Source organism: Erythrolamprus reginae, unplaced genomic scaffold, assembly GCF_031021105.1.
Source record: "Erythrolamprus reginae isolate rEryReg1 unplaced genomic scaffold, rEryReg1.hap1 H_66, whole genome shotgun sequence".
Lineage (NCBI taxonomy): Eukaryota > Metazoa > Chordata > Lepidosauria > Squamata > Dipsadidae > Erythrolamprus > Erythrolamprus reginae.
In genome coordinates, this window is record NW_027248524.1 from 1 (window position 1) to 17,107 (window position 17,107).

Below are 17,107 nucleotides of genomic sequence, written 5' to 3' on the forward strand. Positions count from 1 at the left end.
AAAACCTCACAACCATTGTCTCAAAACATCGTCACACAACATCCAAACTTGACAATGTTGAACCCACCCACCCCACGCACACACAAAGAGCCGCCAATCTTGGGGGACATGATCGAAACATTTAAATATGTTAAAGGGTTAAATAAGGTCCAGGAGGGAAGTGTTTTTAATAGGAAAGTGAACACAAGAACAAGGGGGCACAATCTGAAGTTGTTTGGGGGAAAGATCAAAAGCAACATGAGAAAATATTATTTCACTGAAAGAGTAGTAGATGCTTGGAACAAACTTCCAGCAGACGTGGTTGGTAAATCCACAGGAACTGAATTTAAACATGCCTGGGATAAACATATATCCATTGTAAGATAAAATACAGGAAATAGTATAAGGGCAGACTAGATGGACCATGAGGTCTTTTCTGCCGTCAGACTTCTATGTTTCTATGTTTCTTGGAAGGACGTCACCCATGAGTTCCCACCAAAGCTCCATCAAAGTATCTAAATAATGGAGGCTGGGGGACGGAGGGGGGGGGATAAGGGACTGAAGGAAAGATAGAAACCTCTCGCTTCACCTTCACACATACAACACGTCACACATGATTCAGCAGCGACATGCAAATGAGGAAGCAGCTCTGGAGCATATGGAGAACATCAAACCCAACGTCTTACCTTGTCCATGATCTCCGTTCTCAATCACCGCGGCTGGTCCAGTTGCGGTAGGACCTAGAAGAGAGATGTTACATCAGTTGAGAGTTTTGGGGGGGGGGTTGCTTAGAACTTGGGGGAGGGGCAATTTTCTGCCCCAAAGACCTTCTTTGACCAGCTGAAGATCTGCTCAGCGGCCATGTTTCTCCTCCAAAGGTTGCCACCCAACCATCTGCCTAAATCTACATCTCCAAATCTTTATAAATCTGCTTCCGATGGAGATTTAGGATCCATCTTTACATCTAGGCCTCATAATGGGAGCTCTACGAGGGCCGCCCAGAAAATAATGCACATTTTTTTTCTTCAACATTTATTGAACACAATGAAACTTACACCCAAGAAAGAAAGATGTTTCTTCTACACTCCCTATTTTTGCACGTAATCTCTGTCCCGTTCTATGACCTTCCTCCAGCGAGACACAAGGGCGTGGATGCCCTGTCAGTACCACTCCTTGTTCTGGACACGAAGCCATTTCTGCACTGTGTGAATCACCTCTAGTGGCCTCACCTTCTGTGCCCAGTGACTAACCGTACTTCTGTCGACTGCAGATTCTCCACACACTGTATACACAAACGTTTGTGAATGTTCCCAACAGTTTCTTTCTCCGCAGTGAGAAACTCAATGAGGACATGCTGCTGGTAATGTACATTACTTACAGATGCCATTTCGAAACACTGCTTCAGCTACGCTATGCAAAATTTATCCACGCACTCCTGACAATTCAAATAATGTATATCTAAAGTTTTGCATTCGTGCCATTACTTTACGCTGAGAAAAAAAATGTGGTGCATTACTTTCTGGGCGACTGTTGTAATTTGCCGCTGCTAACCAGGACGGGTGTTAAACAAGCTCCACAGTGGTTAAGCGAATCAAGGCGGTGTCAAGTTAACACCACGATTGTTACGTGAACCAGGGTTCCCTGTCGACCCGGCTGTGTCAGGAAGTTGTAAAAAAAAGATCCCGTGACACACACTCCACGGACGTTGCCACCACCATAAATACGAGTCCGACTTTTGACCCCAGGACACTTGCTACGATCGTGTGAACAAAGGGACATCAGTTGCAAAATGCAAACGGTCGCTAAATGAATTGTTACTGGTTACGTTGATGGCAATACTTCCCCATAAGTCAATTTCAGAGAAAGATCTGTAGCAGCAGGAAGATGGCTTTCAAGACCCTAGAAGTTAAGTGCTTAAAGCATCTGGTTTTTCTTCTTCGTTGCTCATCTGGGTTAATTCTCTTTGCTATCTTGGTTTAATGTTGTTTTTTGTTTTAAACTTTTCTTTAGTACAGTAATCCCTCGCTACTTCGCGGTTCATCTTTCACGGTTTCACTACTTCACGGGTTTTCAAAGGGGGCTTAAATCCATTGAAAATTTTAAAACCATTAAAAATTCATAAAATTCTTCTACAGTCCAACTGTGCCCTATTAAAGAAACTGGTAGGATATCACGTGTAGTTCCAGTTGAGAAACATTATAGAATGACTGTTTAATGCAAAAGGTGGGTTTTAAAAGTCCAAATACTCATTAAATACATTAAAAAATATATTTCCTCTACTTCATGGAAATTCGTTTTTCACGGGTGGTCTTGGAACGCATCCCCCGCAAAAAAAGAGAGATTATACATTTTGTGCATTGCCTAGAGCTGCTGGGAGTTGGCAGGGAAATGTATATGTATATTTCTATCTCTATAGGTATAAATAATTATGATTGTAGGGTCCTCGGTGGCCTCCGAGCTTGGTGGTTCCCTTGCAGACATTTCATGGTCCAACTAGGGAACATCATCAGTGTCAGAAGGAGGAAGGAGATGAGGAGGAGAGGGAAGGCGGGATGGCAGAAGGAGGGAAGGAAGAAAAGAGGAAGGGAGGAGGAGATAGAGAAAGAGAAGGGAGGGAGGGAGGGGGAGAAAGAGGAGGAGGAGGGGAGGGGTGGAGAGGGAGGAAGAGGGGGAGGGCAATGAGGAAGACTGTGGACTCCTTGGTGCTCTCTGATCTGGGTGCTTTTCTTACAGACGTTTTGTGACCCAAATAGCGAACAGCATCAGTGCTACCTCTTGAAACCAATTTGTCAGAAACCAGTTCCAATTACATTCCTTCCTTTTCCATAAGCGAAACACCACCACGTAACCGTTCCAACACCACGATTTATGTCATCTGCATCTCCTGACAGATGCCAGGCTTCTAATCTCCGACGCAGCCCGAGCGATGGGAAGGCGGCCACACAAAGTTCAGCCTACACAACCCCCCCACAAATCCCTCTGGATTATGTAACGGAGAAACTAAGAGGATTAAGACAAACCTATCAAACCGAGATGTCGCGAGTCCCGTCACGAAGGCAGCTGGTCAAACTTGGTTCAATCCTCTTTGCGTGTGTGTGTGGTGTGTGTTTGTGTGCGTGTGAGAGAGAGAGAAAGAGAGAGAATAAAAATCCAACATTTGAGGGGCATGTAGGAAATGTCTGTCAATCTCAGCAGAGGCTCTCAAACACCACCAGAATTTTTGCAAAGGAGATCCACACAAAAGGCGATGTTTTTGCCTTGCTTTGTTGGAAAAAATATTTATACATGTTTTATTTTTTAATATTAGATTTGTTTCACTGTTATATTGTTTCTATTATTGTTGTGAGCCGCCCCGAGTCTTTGGAGAGGGGCGGCATACAAATCTAATTAATAATAATAATGATAATAATAATACGAAGATCTAAAAATCGAGCTGCAACGACTCTGGCATAAGCCAGTGAAAGTGGTCCCAGTGGTACTTGGCACGCTGGGCGCAGTGCCAAAGGATCTCAGCGGACATAATAATAATAATAATTATTATTATTATTATTATTATTATTATTAAAACAAAAACAAAACCATCGCAATCCCAGGGAACAGCAGAATTGAGAAGCAGCTAGAGAAATTAGTGAAATATGAAGATCTAAAAATCGAGCTGCAACGACTCTGGCATAAGCCCGTGAAAGTGGTCCCAGTGGTCCTTGGCACGCTGGGCGCAGTGCCAAAGGATCTCAGCGGACATAATAATAATAATAATAATAATAATTATTATTATTATTATTATTATTATTATTATTAAAACAAAAACAAAACCATCGCAATCCCAGGGAACAGCAGAATTGAGAAGCAGCTAGAGAAATTAGTGAAATACGAAGATCTAAAATTTGAGCTGCAACAACTCTGGCATAAGCCCGTGAAAGTGGTCCCAGTGGTACTTGGCACGCTGGCGCAGGGCCAAAGGATCTCAGCGGACATTTGAAAACCACCAGAATTGACAAAATCTCCATCTGTCAATTGCAAAAGGCCGCTTTACTGGGATCGGCAAACATAATTCGCCGCTACATCACGCAGTCCTAGGTACTTGGGAAGCGCCCGACTGGGGATGAAATACGAAATCCAGCATAGTGATCTCGTTTGCTGTGTTGTATTGACATAAAATAATAATAATAATAATAATAATAATAATAATAATAATAATAATAATAATAACAAAGGTAACGCAGCGGCACATGTGTAAGAGATGGGCTTTTTTGGGTAGCTTCCCATGGCGGGACAAAGCCCGAACACCAACAAATGGATAAAAACAAACTGTGGGGTGCTTAATGGACTCGAAACTTGGTGGTTTCTTGCCGACGTTTCAGCACCCAGCTAGGTCACGTCAGTGGGGTTTGTGGATTAGAGAAGGAGGACGGCTGTGGTGCTCCTTGGTATAACGGTCACAGTGACATGAGGTCATCCATCAGAGGTGGGATTCAAAAAACTTTTTACTACCAGTTTCTATGGGCGTGGCAGGGGAATAATATTGAAAATTCCCAATTTCCCCACCACACCAGTAACATGTTTTCTAGCTCCGTTCTCCTGTGCACGGCAACAAAAGAAAACCCAGCCGATCATCTAAGAGGTAGAAATAGACGGAACACAGTGATCAGCAGGGAAGCAGCAAATAGATTGATTGAGTGTCCCAACCTTACAGGCTAGGCCTCCCTCAAGCCTCCTGGGAGCAAAAACGAGCCTTGGGGGGGAGGACACCACTCTCTCCCGCATGCCCCCTTTTGGGCCTAGTGGGCCTCTCTGCAGCCTCTTGGGAGCAAAAACTGGCTGCGGGAGGGGAGGACACCTCCTGCGTGCTCTGTTTTGGGCCTAGTGGGGCCCCCTTCAGCCTCCTGGGAGCAAAAACGCAGAAGGGGAGGACACCGCACCATTTTCCACACGGCCCATTTTGGGCCTAGTAGGCCTCCCTGCAGCTGCAAAACAGACTGCGGAAAGGGAGGACCCCACACACCCCGCTGTGCCCCGTTTTGGGCCTAGTGGGTCTCCCTGCAGCCTCCTGGGAGCACAACAGGCCATGGGAGGGGAGGACCCCGCACCCCCCGCTGTGCCCCGTTTTGGGCCTAGTGGGCCTCTCTGCAGCTGCCTGGGAGCACAACAGGCCATGGGAGGGGAAGACACCACACCCTCCTGCATGCTCCATTTTGGGCCTAGTGGGCCCTTGCAGCCTCCTGAGAGCAAAAACAGGCCGCAGAAGGGGAGGACATCATTTTGGGCCTAGTGCGTCTCTCGAAACTTGCCTGGGAGCCAAAACGGAGCAAGTGGGGACTCCTAGGAGGGAAGGAGTGGGCAGGGATGGGACCACGAAGAGGCAGCATTTGCCAATTCTCCAAACTATTCCAAATTTCCACTACCAGTTCGCCAGAACCAGTCCAAACCGGCAATATGCAACTTTTTGCACACGCCACGCAGGAAGCCACATTTACTTAACAACTCTGCTCTTAACTGAGCCACTGCAGCAATTCACTTAGCAACGGCAGGCAAGAAAGATCATATGAGATCCCCCAACTCACTTAATGACTGTCTCGCTTAGCCACAAAAATTTTAAGTTCCATTGTGTTTGTAATTTGAGGACAATCTGTATCATCAAATTCCCTGGGGAAAAACGTGCCCAAAAAATGGCCCAAAAAATTATCCCCTCTTAATATTCCTATAGCATCGGAGTTTACCAAGCAGCACTAAGCATATCCGCTCAACCGTTACTCGGTTAAACTACGGTGCGATTAGAGCTTATTAAAAAAAAGACAAAGCCTGGAGGAACTGGAGCCAGACGGATAATGGCACCCGTGCAAATAACTTTATTTATTTTTCTCTTGATTGGAGAAAGCCTGCAGGAGAAGGAGGAGGAGGAAGGGATGCATAAAATGAACAGGAAAAATTCTAGGATTTAAAAAAGATTTCAAAGCAATGAGATCGCCGAAGCCGGCAATTTGGCAATGGCGGGATATCTCCGTGCAAAGGGAGCAGCAAGTCAGATACACTGCAAAGGAGAACGATTCAGAGGAAGCCAAAAATCAAAAGCTTGGGGGGGGGGGGGGGGGGGGAGAGAAATGATTATTTTTAAAACCAATCGACCAACACCGCAGGGTCAAATTTACAGTTCCTCTTGTTCAAAAATTCAAAGCAAAAGTCAGGGCAGGATTTTCTGGAGATAAAACAGATTAGGGCCCAAGAAATTATTCCGTGATAGTCTTTGAGCTGGGTGGGTTTTTTGCAGATGTTTTACGACCCAGCTAGGTAACATTATCAGTGCTAGAAGGGTCTGTATGTAAAAGAGAGAACAAACCCACCTTTCTTGTAATGATGACATTTCCTAGTTGGGCCATGAAATGTCTAGCAAACAAATTACATATCCTCAATTATTCCCATTCATATCAAAAGTAAACATCACAATAGTAAAACTATATCAGTTCAAGGGCAAAAAACCAAATAATTTATCTCATACAGTACTAACTACAATATAATATTCAAATCTCAATTAATCTAATTAATAATAAAATAAAAGAAGAAAAGGAGGTGGGTTTTTTTTGTATCCTTTATAAACCCAGTACAGTGTTCCTTCGATTTTCGCGGGGGATGCGTTCCAAGACCGCCCGCGAAAGTCGAATTTCCACGAAGTAGAGATGCGGAAGTAAATACACTATTTTTGGCTATGAACAGTATCACAAGCCTTCCCTTAACACTTTAAACCCCTAAACTGCAATTTCTCATTCCCTTAGCAACCATTCAGATTATTACTCACCATGTTTATTTATTAAAGTTTATTTAAAAAAATATTTATTAAAGACGGACAAAAGTTTGGCGATGACATATGACGTCATTGGGCGGGAAAAACCGTGGTATAGGGGGGGAAACAGCAAAGTATTTTTTAATTAATATTTTTGAAAAACCGTGGTATAGCCGTTTCGCGAAGTTCGAACCTGCGAAAATCGAGGGACCACTGTATAATCATCCTACCCAACTCCATTCCTGACTTTTCTAGAATCATTCCCACTTACAACCATTTCTTTACCGACTGCCTGTATTTGTATCACTGCTGGGGGGAAAAAGTAGCTTGCAACCAGTTCTCGGATTTATGACCGTTGCCGTACCTCTGTGGTCACGTGATCAAAATCTGAAGCAGTTAGTATGTATTGATGACAATGGCTCACGCTATCCCCTTTCGCAACCTTCCGACAAGCAAAGTCGGTGGGAAACCAGATTCGTTTAACAACCACAATGATTCGCTTAACAATGCTGACATAAAATGAGGCACTCCCGGAACGGCTGCCTTGCTTAGCCACAGAAACTTTGGCGCTCAAATTGTAGCCCTAGGATGTAATCCAACTTCACGTTCCGTTGATCCCGTTTCCGCCCACCCGCAACCAGACACTCACGCTCCCGGGGAACGTTCTCAACGCGTGGTTTAGCTTTCGTATCCTTGTTCCCATCCTTCACGTCGTCGTCATCAAGGAGAGGAACGTAATCGGTCTTTCCCACTTTTTCCCCGATCACATCGTCAAACTTCTCGGCTTCCAGGGTAGCCATAAAATCTCGCTTCACCTCTTCCTCGATTTGAGGAGTGGGCTCGGTCAGTGCGTCGGCCAGGCTGAGATTCTGCTCCATGTCTGCCATGCTCTTTCCTATAAAACTGAAAAAGAGGAGGAAGAGGAAGGACAAGAAGATGATCAACAATCTGATCAATATCTCCAATTGGTGTTTAAATTTACAAACGATTAAGAATCAGAGATGCAAACTCCAGGCAGAGAGAGAAGGAGCAGGGGAATCAGGCCCACGTGAATTTTCAATTAAACTGATTTATTACTGAAAGTCTTGCACACAGGAATAGTTCAACTAAACTTGTTGCTAAAATTTATTGCAAAATTTATTGCTAAAATTCTATGAGCGGGAATCTTTCAACTAAAACGATTGATTGCTGAAAGCCTATGCATAGGAATCTCTCTTTTTTTCTTAAATAATTTTTATTAAACTTTTTCAAAATTAAAAATAACACCAAATATATATATATATATATATATATATATATATATATATATATATATATATATATATATATATATATATATATATGTGAGTAATGAGGCAGCAGCCATCTCGATCACCGGAACATAGAAACTTTAATAAAATCACTTAGCTTTCGTTAGCATGCTGCTAACTTCGTCAGAGTGTTAAAATGCCGTGGGAGACAAATCCATTTATAAAGCATTGCTCAGTCTGCTCATTGCCCGCGTCACAGGGCCACACCCTTCCCTCCCCCTTGCGGTAACTCTGATTGTGGGCTTAATCCTGCTGGCTGCCGGGGTTTATAAATGGATTTGTCTCCCACGGCATTTTAACACTCTGACAAAGTTAGCAGCATGCTAACGAAAGCTAAGTGATTTTATTAAAGTTTCTATGTTCCGGTGATCGAGATGGCTGCTGCCTCATTACTCACGCATATACCTGGAACTCGCATTTTTAGGACTATTCTTGATATATATATATATATATATATATATATATATATATATGTCACATGTTTTTTTGCTGAATTTGAAAATTAAGGGAGACTAGGATAGATCTATTTCAGCCTTATTTTCTGTCATATATAAATTCTAATTTTTAATATATTCTATATTGTTATAATTTACATTATTACTATTTATACACATATCCCTTTTTTATATTTTTACATACATATGCATAGATATTCATATGTTATTATCTAATTTTTATTTCTATTTTCTAACCAGATATACCATCTACTCAAGTTTGTAATATTCTGATTCATTTCTTTTGCATAGCTCCACTGTCGACTTGTCCATTTCTTATTTTACCAATAACCTTTACATCTGATGGGCAGTTGGCCTTTTTCCAATGTTGTACTAAAATAATTCTTGTGGCTGTCAGTATGTACATTATTATATATTGAATTTCAATATCACCCTACCAATTTCAATATCATCCTACCATTCCAATTTTGCCTTTAGATGCAAAGGAATAATTCTGCTTTAAATTGTAATTTTTGTTCTTTATTTTGCACCAATATTTCTTTGATTTTGGACAGCTCCACCACTTGTGATAATAGGTACTCTGCTTATACCCACATCTCCAACACTGTGCTAAATAATTTGGTTACATTAGGGCCAATCTCACTGGTGGAAGATGCCCGTAGTAAAACATTTTGTACAGATTCTCTTTGTATGCTATCAATTTTGTTATCTTATAATTCTTTTCCCATAATTTATCCCAAAGATTTAATTCTATGGCAATCTAAAAAACTTCTAGGACTCTTTAAACAAAACCAAATTATTGCTGAAAGCCTATGCACAGGAATCTTTCAATTAAACCAATGTACTGCCAAAGCCTACCAAGAAGAATCTTTCAACTAAACCGATTTATTGCTGAAATCCTACACACAGGAATATTTATTGCAGAAACCCTACGTACAGGAATCTTCCAATTAAACTGATTTATTGCTGAAAGTCTATGAACAGGAATCTTTCAAGCAACAGTGAGTACCAATTGGGAGTCTTATCCCAAGGAGAGTTGGACTTAGTTCACTTGTGAGTACAGTATATAAGGATTCTAGGTTACTGCCTGTTTTAACTCTGACCACGGGGTTCTGTCATTCCTTTCCCTACAGGGAATCTCCAGATTAATAAAACTATCCTTGACTTACAACCATTTGTTGGGCCACCAAAGTTACAGAGGCACTGGAAAAACAATGACTTCCATCTCTCCTAACAAATCCAGGTCGTGAAAAGTCTGCAAGAAAAACCACCAAGCTCAAAGTACCAGGTCCTCACAGTCCTCCTCCTCTCCACACCCACGTTCTTGTAGCACTGATGATGTTCCCTAACTGGGTCGTGAAATGTCTGTAAGAAGACCACCCCGCTCAGAGGACACCAACGACCCCCACTATCTTCCTTCTCTTCCACCTCCTCCTCCTTCTCCACTTCCTTCTAGCAGGGATGATGTCGCCTAGCTGGGTCATGACACATCTGCAACAGCACAACCACGTTCAGAGAGCACTACGGATCCCATAATCCTCTTCCTCCCTGCGCTGATGATGTTGCCCCGTTGGGTCATGAAAGGTCCACAAAAAATCCACCAAGCTCAGAGAGCACCAAGGAACCCACAAGTCGCCTTCCTCTTTCTCTTCTCAATTCCACAAACCCCCCTTCCTTTCTAGCAATGATCCTCCTCCTCCCTCCTCCTCCTCCTCTTCAAATGATCACGTTCCCTAGTTCGGTCATGAAACGTCTTGCAAGAAATCCACCCATCTCCGACAGCACCAAGTACCCCGACACACAGTTCAACCCCGAGCCGCAAATACGCTATCAGAGGAAAGACCTCGAGATGTACGTTCTTGAAGAAGCACACAGAAGAAGACGCCGTCGAAGGCAAGAAGCGGACACAAACAACCAGCGCGGAAGAGTGAGAACCAAGGAAACGAAGCCCTAAAGGCCTTTCTGAACTCCCGGAGGGAGACGCAAATAATGTACCAACGGCCGATGCAGCTTGGAAAAGTAGCGCAACCTCTACTCCTGAGATTCTCACAGAAGAGAAAGCAAAGTTCTCCTATTACAAGCATCAGAGGTGGTGGGCGGAGTGTCAAAAGTCCTGTCTACTTTGGTTGTGTGCCTCGTCTCAAAATATCCACACACTTGCAGGAGGCTTCGATAGGATCGAGATCACAAACGCCTGTTTTTCCAAGTTTTGGCCTACTTCTAAAAACTTGTGTATCACTGTAAAATTTTGGTACGTTGTTAATGCAATGAAGGAAGTGATGTGCCGGTGCCTGGAGGCTGTTGGGGTCTGGATGGGTGTCAACAAGCTCAAGCTCAACCCCGACAAGCCGGAGTGGCTGTGGGTTTTGCCTCCCAAGGACAATTCCATCTGTCCGTCCATTGCCCCCCTTGGAGAGGGTCCGCAACTTGGGCGTCCTCCTCGATCCACAGCTAACATTGGAACATCATCTTTTGGCTGTGGTGAGGGGGCATTCGCACAGGTTCGCCTGGTGCACCAATTGCGGCCCTATTTACACAGGGAGTCACTGCTCACAGTCACTCATGCCCTCAATCACCTCAAGGTTCGACTACTGCAACGCTTTCTACATGGGGCTACCTTTGAAAAGTGTTCGGAAACTTCAGATCGTGCAGAATGCGGCCGTGAGAGCTATTGTGGGGTTACCTAGGTTCGCCCATGTCTCTCCAACACTCTGTGGTCTGCATTGGCTGCCGATCAGTTTCCGGTCACAATTCAAAGTGTTGGTAATGACCTATAAAGCCCTACATGGCATCGGTCCAGAATACCTCCGAGACCGTCTTCTGCCGCACGAATCCCAGTGACCGGTTAGGTCCTACAGAGTTGGCCTTCTCCGGGTCCCGTCGACTAAACAATGTCGTCTGGCAGGGCCCAGGGGAAGAGCCTTCTCTGTGGCGGCCCCAGCCCTCTGGAATCAACTCCCCCCAGAGATCAGAACTGCCCCCACCCTTCTTGTCTTTCGTAAATTGCTTAAGACCCACCTACATCGCCAGGCATGGGGGGACTGAGACACCTCCCCCAGGCTTATATAGTTTTATGTATGGTATGCTTGTGTTGTATGTTTTTAAAATAATGGGGGTTTAGATATTTTCTTTTAAATATTAGATTTGTTCGTTGTACACTGTTTTATTATTGTTGTGAGCTGCCCCGAATCTGCGGAGAGGGGCGGCATACAAATCTAATAAATTATTATTCAATTAAAATTAATTATTATTATTTTAATCTGCATCACGTTCTTATTTTAATGTGTTTTAATGAATTATTCCATCCGTTTTCTAAACCTGTAACTCAACCCAATAGGCGAGTTGGATGATACGCTCACAATTTAATGAATGTAAATTGAGAGCAAATCTCCCTCCCTCCTGTTGGGGCCCATCTGCATCCCGCACAGCTAATCGCGGATTCTGAGGATGGAGGGACGGGTGTGGCTTGGTATCCTAGGCCGGCGTACTTGGCACCCAGGTCTGATAGCGAGAAGGTCAGAGAGGTGGAGAATCAGAGGCTGAAAGCCAATCAGGGCCTGTTGCACCTCCAGAGATGCACATGAGTGACTCAGAAGAGGAGGAACCTCTTATTGAGGCCAGAGTGCGCAGAGTTGCCAGAAGGCAGGAGTGGCTGAGCAGGAGGAGGTCTCTGCATGAATAGATCTATAGAACACTTGGTCACGCCTTTTGGATATTTAAGAGTTAGTCATATGATGAGCAAGTGCAGGTGTCAACTTTCTAATGTGAGCGATGACCTTTTGGATTTGGCTCTTGGATTATTTAGGTGAATTACAAATTAAGAAGCTGAAATCTGTATCTCCAGGCTTCCTGCCAACTCAGTGTGAGTCATGTTAATTAGGGATCTGAGATCAAAGAGAGATTATTTGGGAGTTTCCAGTACTGCTTGAGACTCTAATGAGCCAGCTGTGATGAACGGACTTAGTTTTGGTTTTGCTGATGTCTTTTAACCCTCCTTGCTACTAAACTATTAGAAATTACAGGCTTACATCTTGTCAAATCCGTGTGTGTGGACCTATTTCTTGGGTGGCTCATAGCCAGGACAGAACACCTCCTAGCATTGATGATGTTCCCTCGCTGGGTCATGAAACGTCTACAAGGAAGCAAGCTCAGAGCACCAAGGTCCACCAAAAAGTCAGACATATTAGGAGATGACAAGACGTGGACCTAGTTAAGCCTGGAAGCCTAAGTAAGATCAACACGGATAGATTCTTGGATGGAACACCACCAGGAAATCCACGGGCCAAAGGCAAGACCAGAAAATAAAAAGGAATGGAATGAGATAAAATAGAACAGAAATAGAAATAATAAAAATAGGAATAATACAAAATAAATAGAAATAGATACTTGAATGAAGAGTAGACTAGGAGGGAAGGGGAAGAGAGAATGATGCATGGATGATTGAATAGATAAAATGATTGATACAGACAAATACTAAAGAGTGCAGAGAAGACAGAAGAAATAAACCGTAGATGGATGGATGGACAGGTTGATGGGTGAGTAGGTGGGTGGATGGATAGACAGACGGGCAGACAACATGGATAGATGGATGGACAGAGAGGGAGGGGGAGAGGAATGGAGGAAGGAGGGGAGGGAGGGACAGAGAAAGAGGGAGGGAGGGAGAGGGAAGGAGAGATAGAGAGAGGGGGGAGAGGAATGGAGGAAGAAGGGGAGGGAGGGACAGAGAAAGAGGGAGGGAGAGAAGGAAGGATAGAGAGAGGGAGGGAGGGAGGGGGAGAGGAATGGAGGAAGGAGGGGAGGGAGGGACAGAGAAAGAGGGAAGGAGAGAGAGGGAAGGAGAGAGAGAGAGAGAGGCAGGGAGGGGGAGAGGAATGGAGGAAGAAGGGGAGGGAGGGAGAGAGAAAGAGGGAAGGAGAGAGAGAGAAGGAGAGAGAGAGGGAGGGAGGGAGAGGGAAGGAGAGATAGAGAGGGAGGGAGGGAGGGGGAGAGGAATGGAGGAAGAGAGACAGAGGGGGGGGGTAGAGATAGTTAGATAATAGATTCCACTTTTTAAGCAATTCAAAGGAGGAATAACTTCGGGGGGGGGCAGAGGAAGGAAGAAAAAATGTGCAAATCTTTGCCCTGCAAAACACAAAGGGGGGGGGGGATCCCAGGGGGGGCGTACCATCGGCCAAAAGCTGGTGATTATTGTTTTTTTTTTAAAAAAAAATCTGTTTTTCTCCCTTTTCAACAGCTGTCATTCAGCCTGTTGGGAGCTGCGTTTAAACCACCATGTGTCGGCCCTGCATGCTTCATTGTTTCTTCCGGGGGGGGGGGATTTCGGGGGGGGGGGGTGTTGGAATCAGACTTATTTCCTTTCCTGATGTGTTTCCGCTTCTCTTTTGAGTTTTTATTAATGGATCCCAAAATAATCTCCTTTCCCCTGTGCCTAAATGGGCCGAATCGTTGCTGGAAACAAGCCGAGGTCTCCGTTGTCGGCTTGGCATGAGATACATATAGTCCTCAACTTACAATGGTTCAGTGACCATTTGAAGCGATCGCGGCTTTTTCTCCGTTAACAACTGGCGCCAGCATCCTCTTGGTCACGCGATTAAATTGGGGAGGGTTGCCATAGTTACGACGGCCCCCATGCCCCGATTGCTTTTCGCGACCCTCTGACCAGCAAAGTCAACCTGATTCACTTAACAACCTGTTATCCACTTAATGACGTGAGCAAAAAAAAATGTCGTAAAAGGGGGCACAACTGTCACATGCCAACTGTTTCGCTTAATGACCGACAGGTTGGGCTCAAAGGCTGTCGTAAATCAAGGAGTACCTATATTCCAACACCCCCCCACACACACACACACACACACACCCCAGAAATTAGATTAGATTAGATGAGATTAGATTTGTATGCCGTCCTTCTCCGGAGACTCGGAGCAGCTCACAACAGCAAAACACAGTAAATGCAATGATTAAAAAACAGTTAAAACCCTTAATATAAAAAAACCCATTCATACATCTCAGACAAACCATACATAAAACGGAATCAATTTCCCCATGCCTGACGGCAAAGGTGGGTTTCAAGGAGTTTGCGAAAGGCAAGGAGCGTGGGGGCAGTCCTGATCCCCATGGGGAGTTGATTCCAGGGGGTCAGGGCCACCACAGAAAAGACTCTTCCCCTGGGTCCAGCCAGACGACATTGTTTCATCAACGGGACCCAGAGAAGGCCAACTCTGTGGGACCTAATCGGTCGCTGGGATTCTACGGAGAGGGGCGGCATACAAATCAAATAAATAAATAAATAAATTTGTGCGGCAGAAGGCGATCGCAGAGGTATTCTGGTTAATGTTGGGTCTGGAGGAATTTTAAGAAAACAACATGGAAATAATTTGTGAATTTCAATTTCAATTAGCCAAAGTTTTATAAGCAGGGTTCTCTTCCACAGCAGTGGATGAAATGGTGGGAAGGGACCTTGGAGGTCATCTAGTCCAACCCCCTGCTCAAACAGGAGATCTTCACAGAATAACTGACTTAGATGGGACATTTTGAGGTCATCCAGTCTAACCCTCCAATCGAGTAAGAGACCCTGACAGAATCATAGAATGACAGCGTTGGATGGGACTTTGGAGGTCATCTAGACCAGTGTTTCCCAACCTTGGCAACTTGAAGATATCTGGACTTCAACTCCCAGAATTCCCCAGCCAGCATTTGCTGGCTGGGGAATTCTGGGAGTTGAAGTCCAGATATCTTCATGTTGCCAAGGTTGGGAAACACTGATCTAGACCAGCCAATCTGCTCCATCAGAAGACCCTTGCGGAGCTATAGAATAAGAGAGTTGGAAGGGACCTTTGTGGTCATCTAGTCCAACCCCCTTCTCAAGCACCAAAACCCTTACCAAAACCATAGAATGATAAAGTTGGAAGAGATCTTGGAGGTCATCCAGTCCAACCCTTGGATCAACGAAAGGACGCTATACCATTCCAGACAAATGACTTTCTATAGCAAGACCAAACTAGTGTGTTAATTCAGGCCTCGTTTTCAAGGTCACTGCTGATATCTTGCAGTACAGGTAGTCCTAGACCAGTGATGACGAAACTTTTTTTTTGCTCAGGTGCCAAAAGAGCATTTGTGCCTGCTACCGTGCCTGTGGAAGTGCCCGCCACCCATAATTCAATGCCTGGGGTGGATGAAAACAGCTTCTCCCACCTCCTGGAGGCTGGAAACACCTTGTTTCCCAACTTCTGGTGGGCCCAGTAGGCTCGTGTTTCGCCCTCCCAGGGCACCAAACTCTTCCCTGGAGCCGGGGGAGGGTAAAAACGCGCCCCCCCCGTCCCCCTGGATGCTCTCTGGAAGCCACAAACGCCCCCCAGAGCCTCTGTGCAAGCCAAAAATCAGCTGGCCAGCACACACACGCACCTTGGAGCTGAGCTAGGGCAACGGCTCGCGTGCCAGCAGATATGGCTCCGCGTGCCACCTGTGGCACCCGTGGCATAGTAGTAGTAATAATAATAATAATAATAATAATAATAATAATAATAATAATAATAATAATAATATATTAGACTTGTATGCCGCCCCTCTCCAAAGACTCGGAGCGGCTCACAACAAAACCCTTCATGGCACCAGACCAGAATACCTCCAGGACCGCCTTCTGCCACACGAATCCCAGCGACCGGTTAGGTCCCACAGAGTTGGCCTTCTCCGGGTCCCGTTGACTAAACAATGTCGGTTGGCGGGGCCCAGGGGAAGAGCCTTCTCTGTGGCGGCCCCGACCCTCTGGAACCAACTCCCCCCAGAGATCAGAATAGCCCCCACCATCCTTGCCTTTCGTAATCTCCTCAAAACCCACCTCTGCCGCCAGGCATGGTAGAACTGAGATATTCCTTCCCCCTAGGCCTTTACAATTCATGCATGGTATGTTTGTGTGTATGTTTGGTTTTATAAATAAGGGTTTTTTAGTTGTTTTAGTATTGGATTGTTACATGCTGTTTTTATCACTGTTGTTAGCCGCCCCAAGTCCACGGAGAGGGGCGGCATACAAATCCAATAAATAAAATAAATACAAAGCACAAATCTAATATTAAAAACAATTATAGGTTCGCCATCACTGCCCTAAACTTAAAGACCGTTTCCGTCGCTAAGCGAGACACTTTTCGAGTTCTACCCTTTACAAACCACCTCTTTCGCCACAGCTATTAAGTGAATTCCTCTGGCTTCCACACTGACTTTGCTCAAAAGGAGGTCGCAAAAGGAGACATCACGACCGTCATAAATACAAGTTGAGTGGAAAAGCGGGGGAGGGCGTTTGCCCAGGTTCGCCTGGTGCGCCAGTTGCGGCCCTATTTGGACCGGGACTCATTGCTCACAGTCACTCATGCCCTCATCACCTCCAGGTTCGACTACTGTAACGCTCTCTACATGGGGCCACCTTTGAAGAGTGTTCGGAAACTTCAGATCGTGCAGAATGCAGCTGCGAGAGCAGTCATGGGCTTTCCCAAATATGCCCATGTTTCACCAACACTCCGCAGTCTGCATTGGCTGCTGATCATTTTCCGGTCACAATTCAAAGTGTTGGTTATGACCTATAAAGCCCTTCATGGCAT

General features: G+C 44.9%; 1 protein-coding gene across 1 annotated transcript in view; it reads right to left on the reverse strand.

The window, feature by feature from the left end:
• Nucleotides 1-665: 665 nt before the first annotated feature.
• The window catches only part of LOC139155814 (microtubule-associated protein 4-like), a gene marked incomplete at its 3' end in the record, with an annotated part of 50,673 nt that continues 34,231 nt past the window's right edge, over nt 666-17,107 (reverse strand). Inside the window, exons 3-4 of the mRNA XM_070731102.1 lie at nt 7,404-7,657; nt 666-719 (exon numbers count right to left, since the gene is read on the reverse strand). Of these exons, the coding sequence (XP_070587203.1) occupies nt 666-719; nt 7,404-7,641 (292 nt within the window). The remainder of the gene's footprint in view (nt 720-7,403; nt 7,658-17,107) is intronic.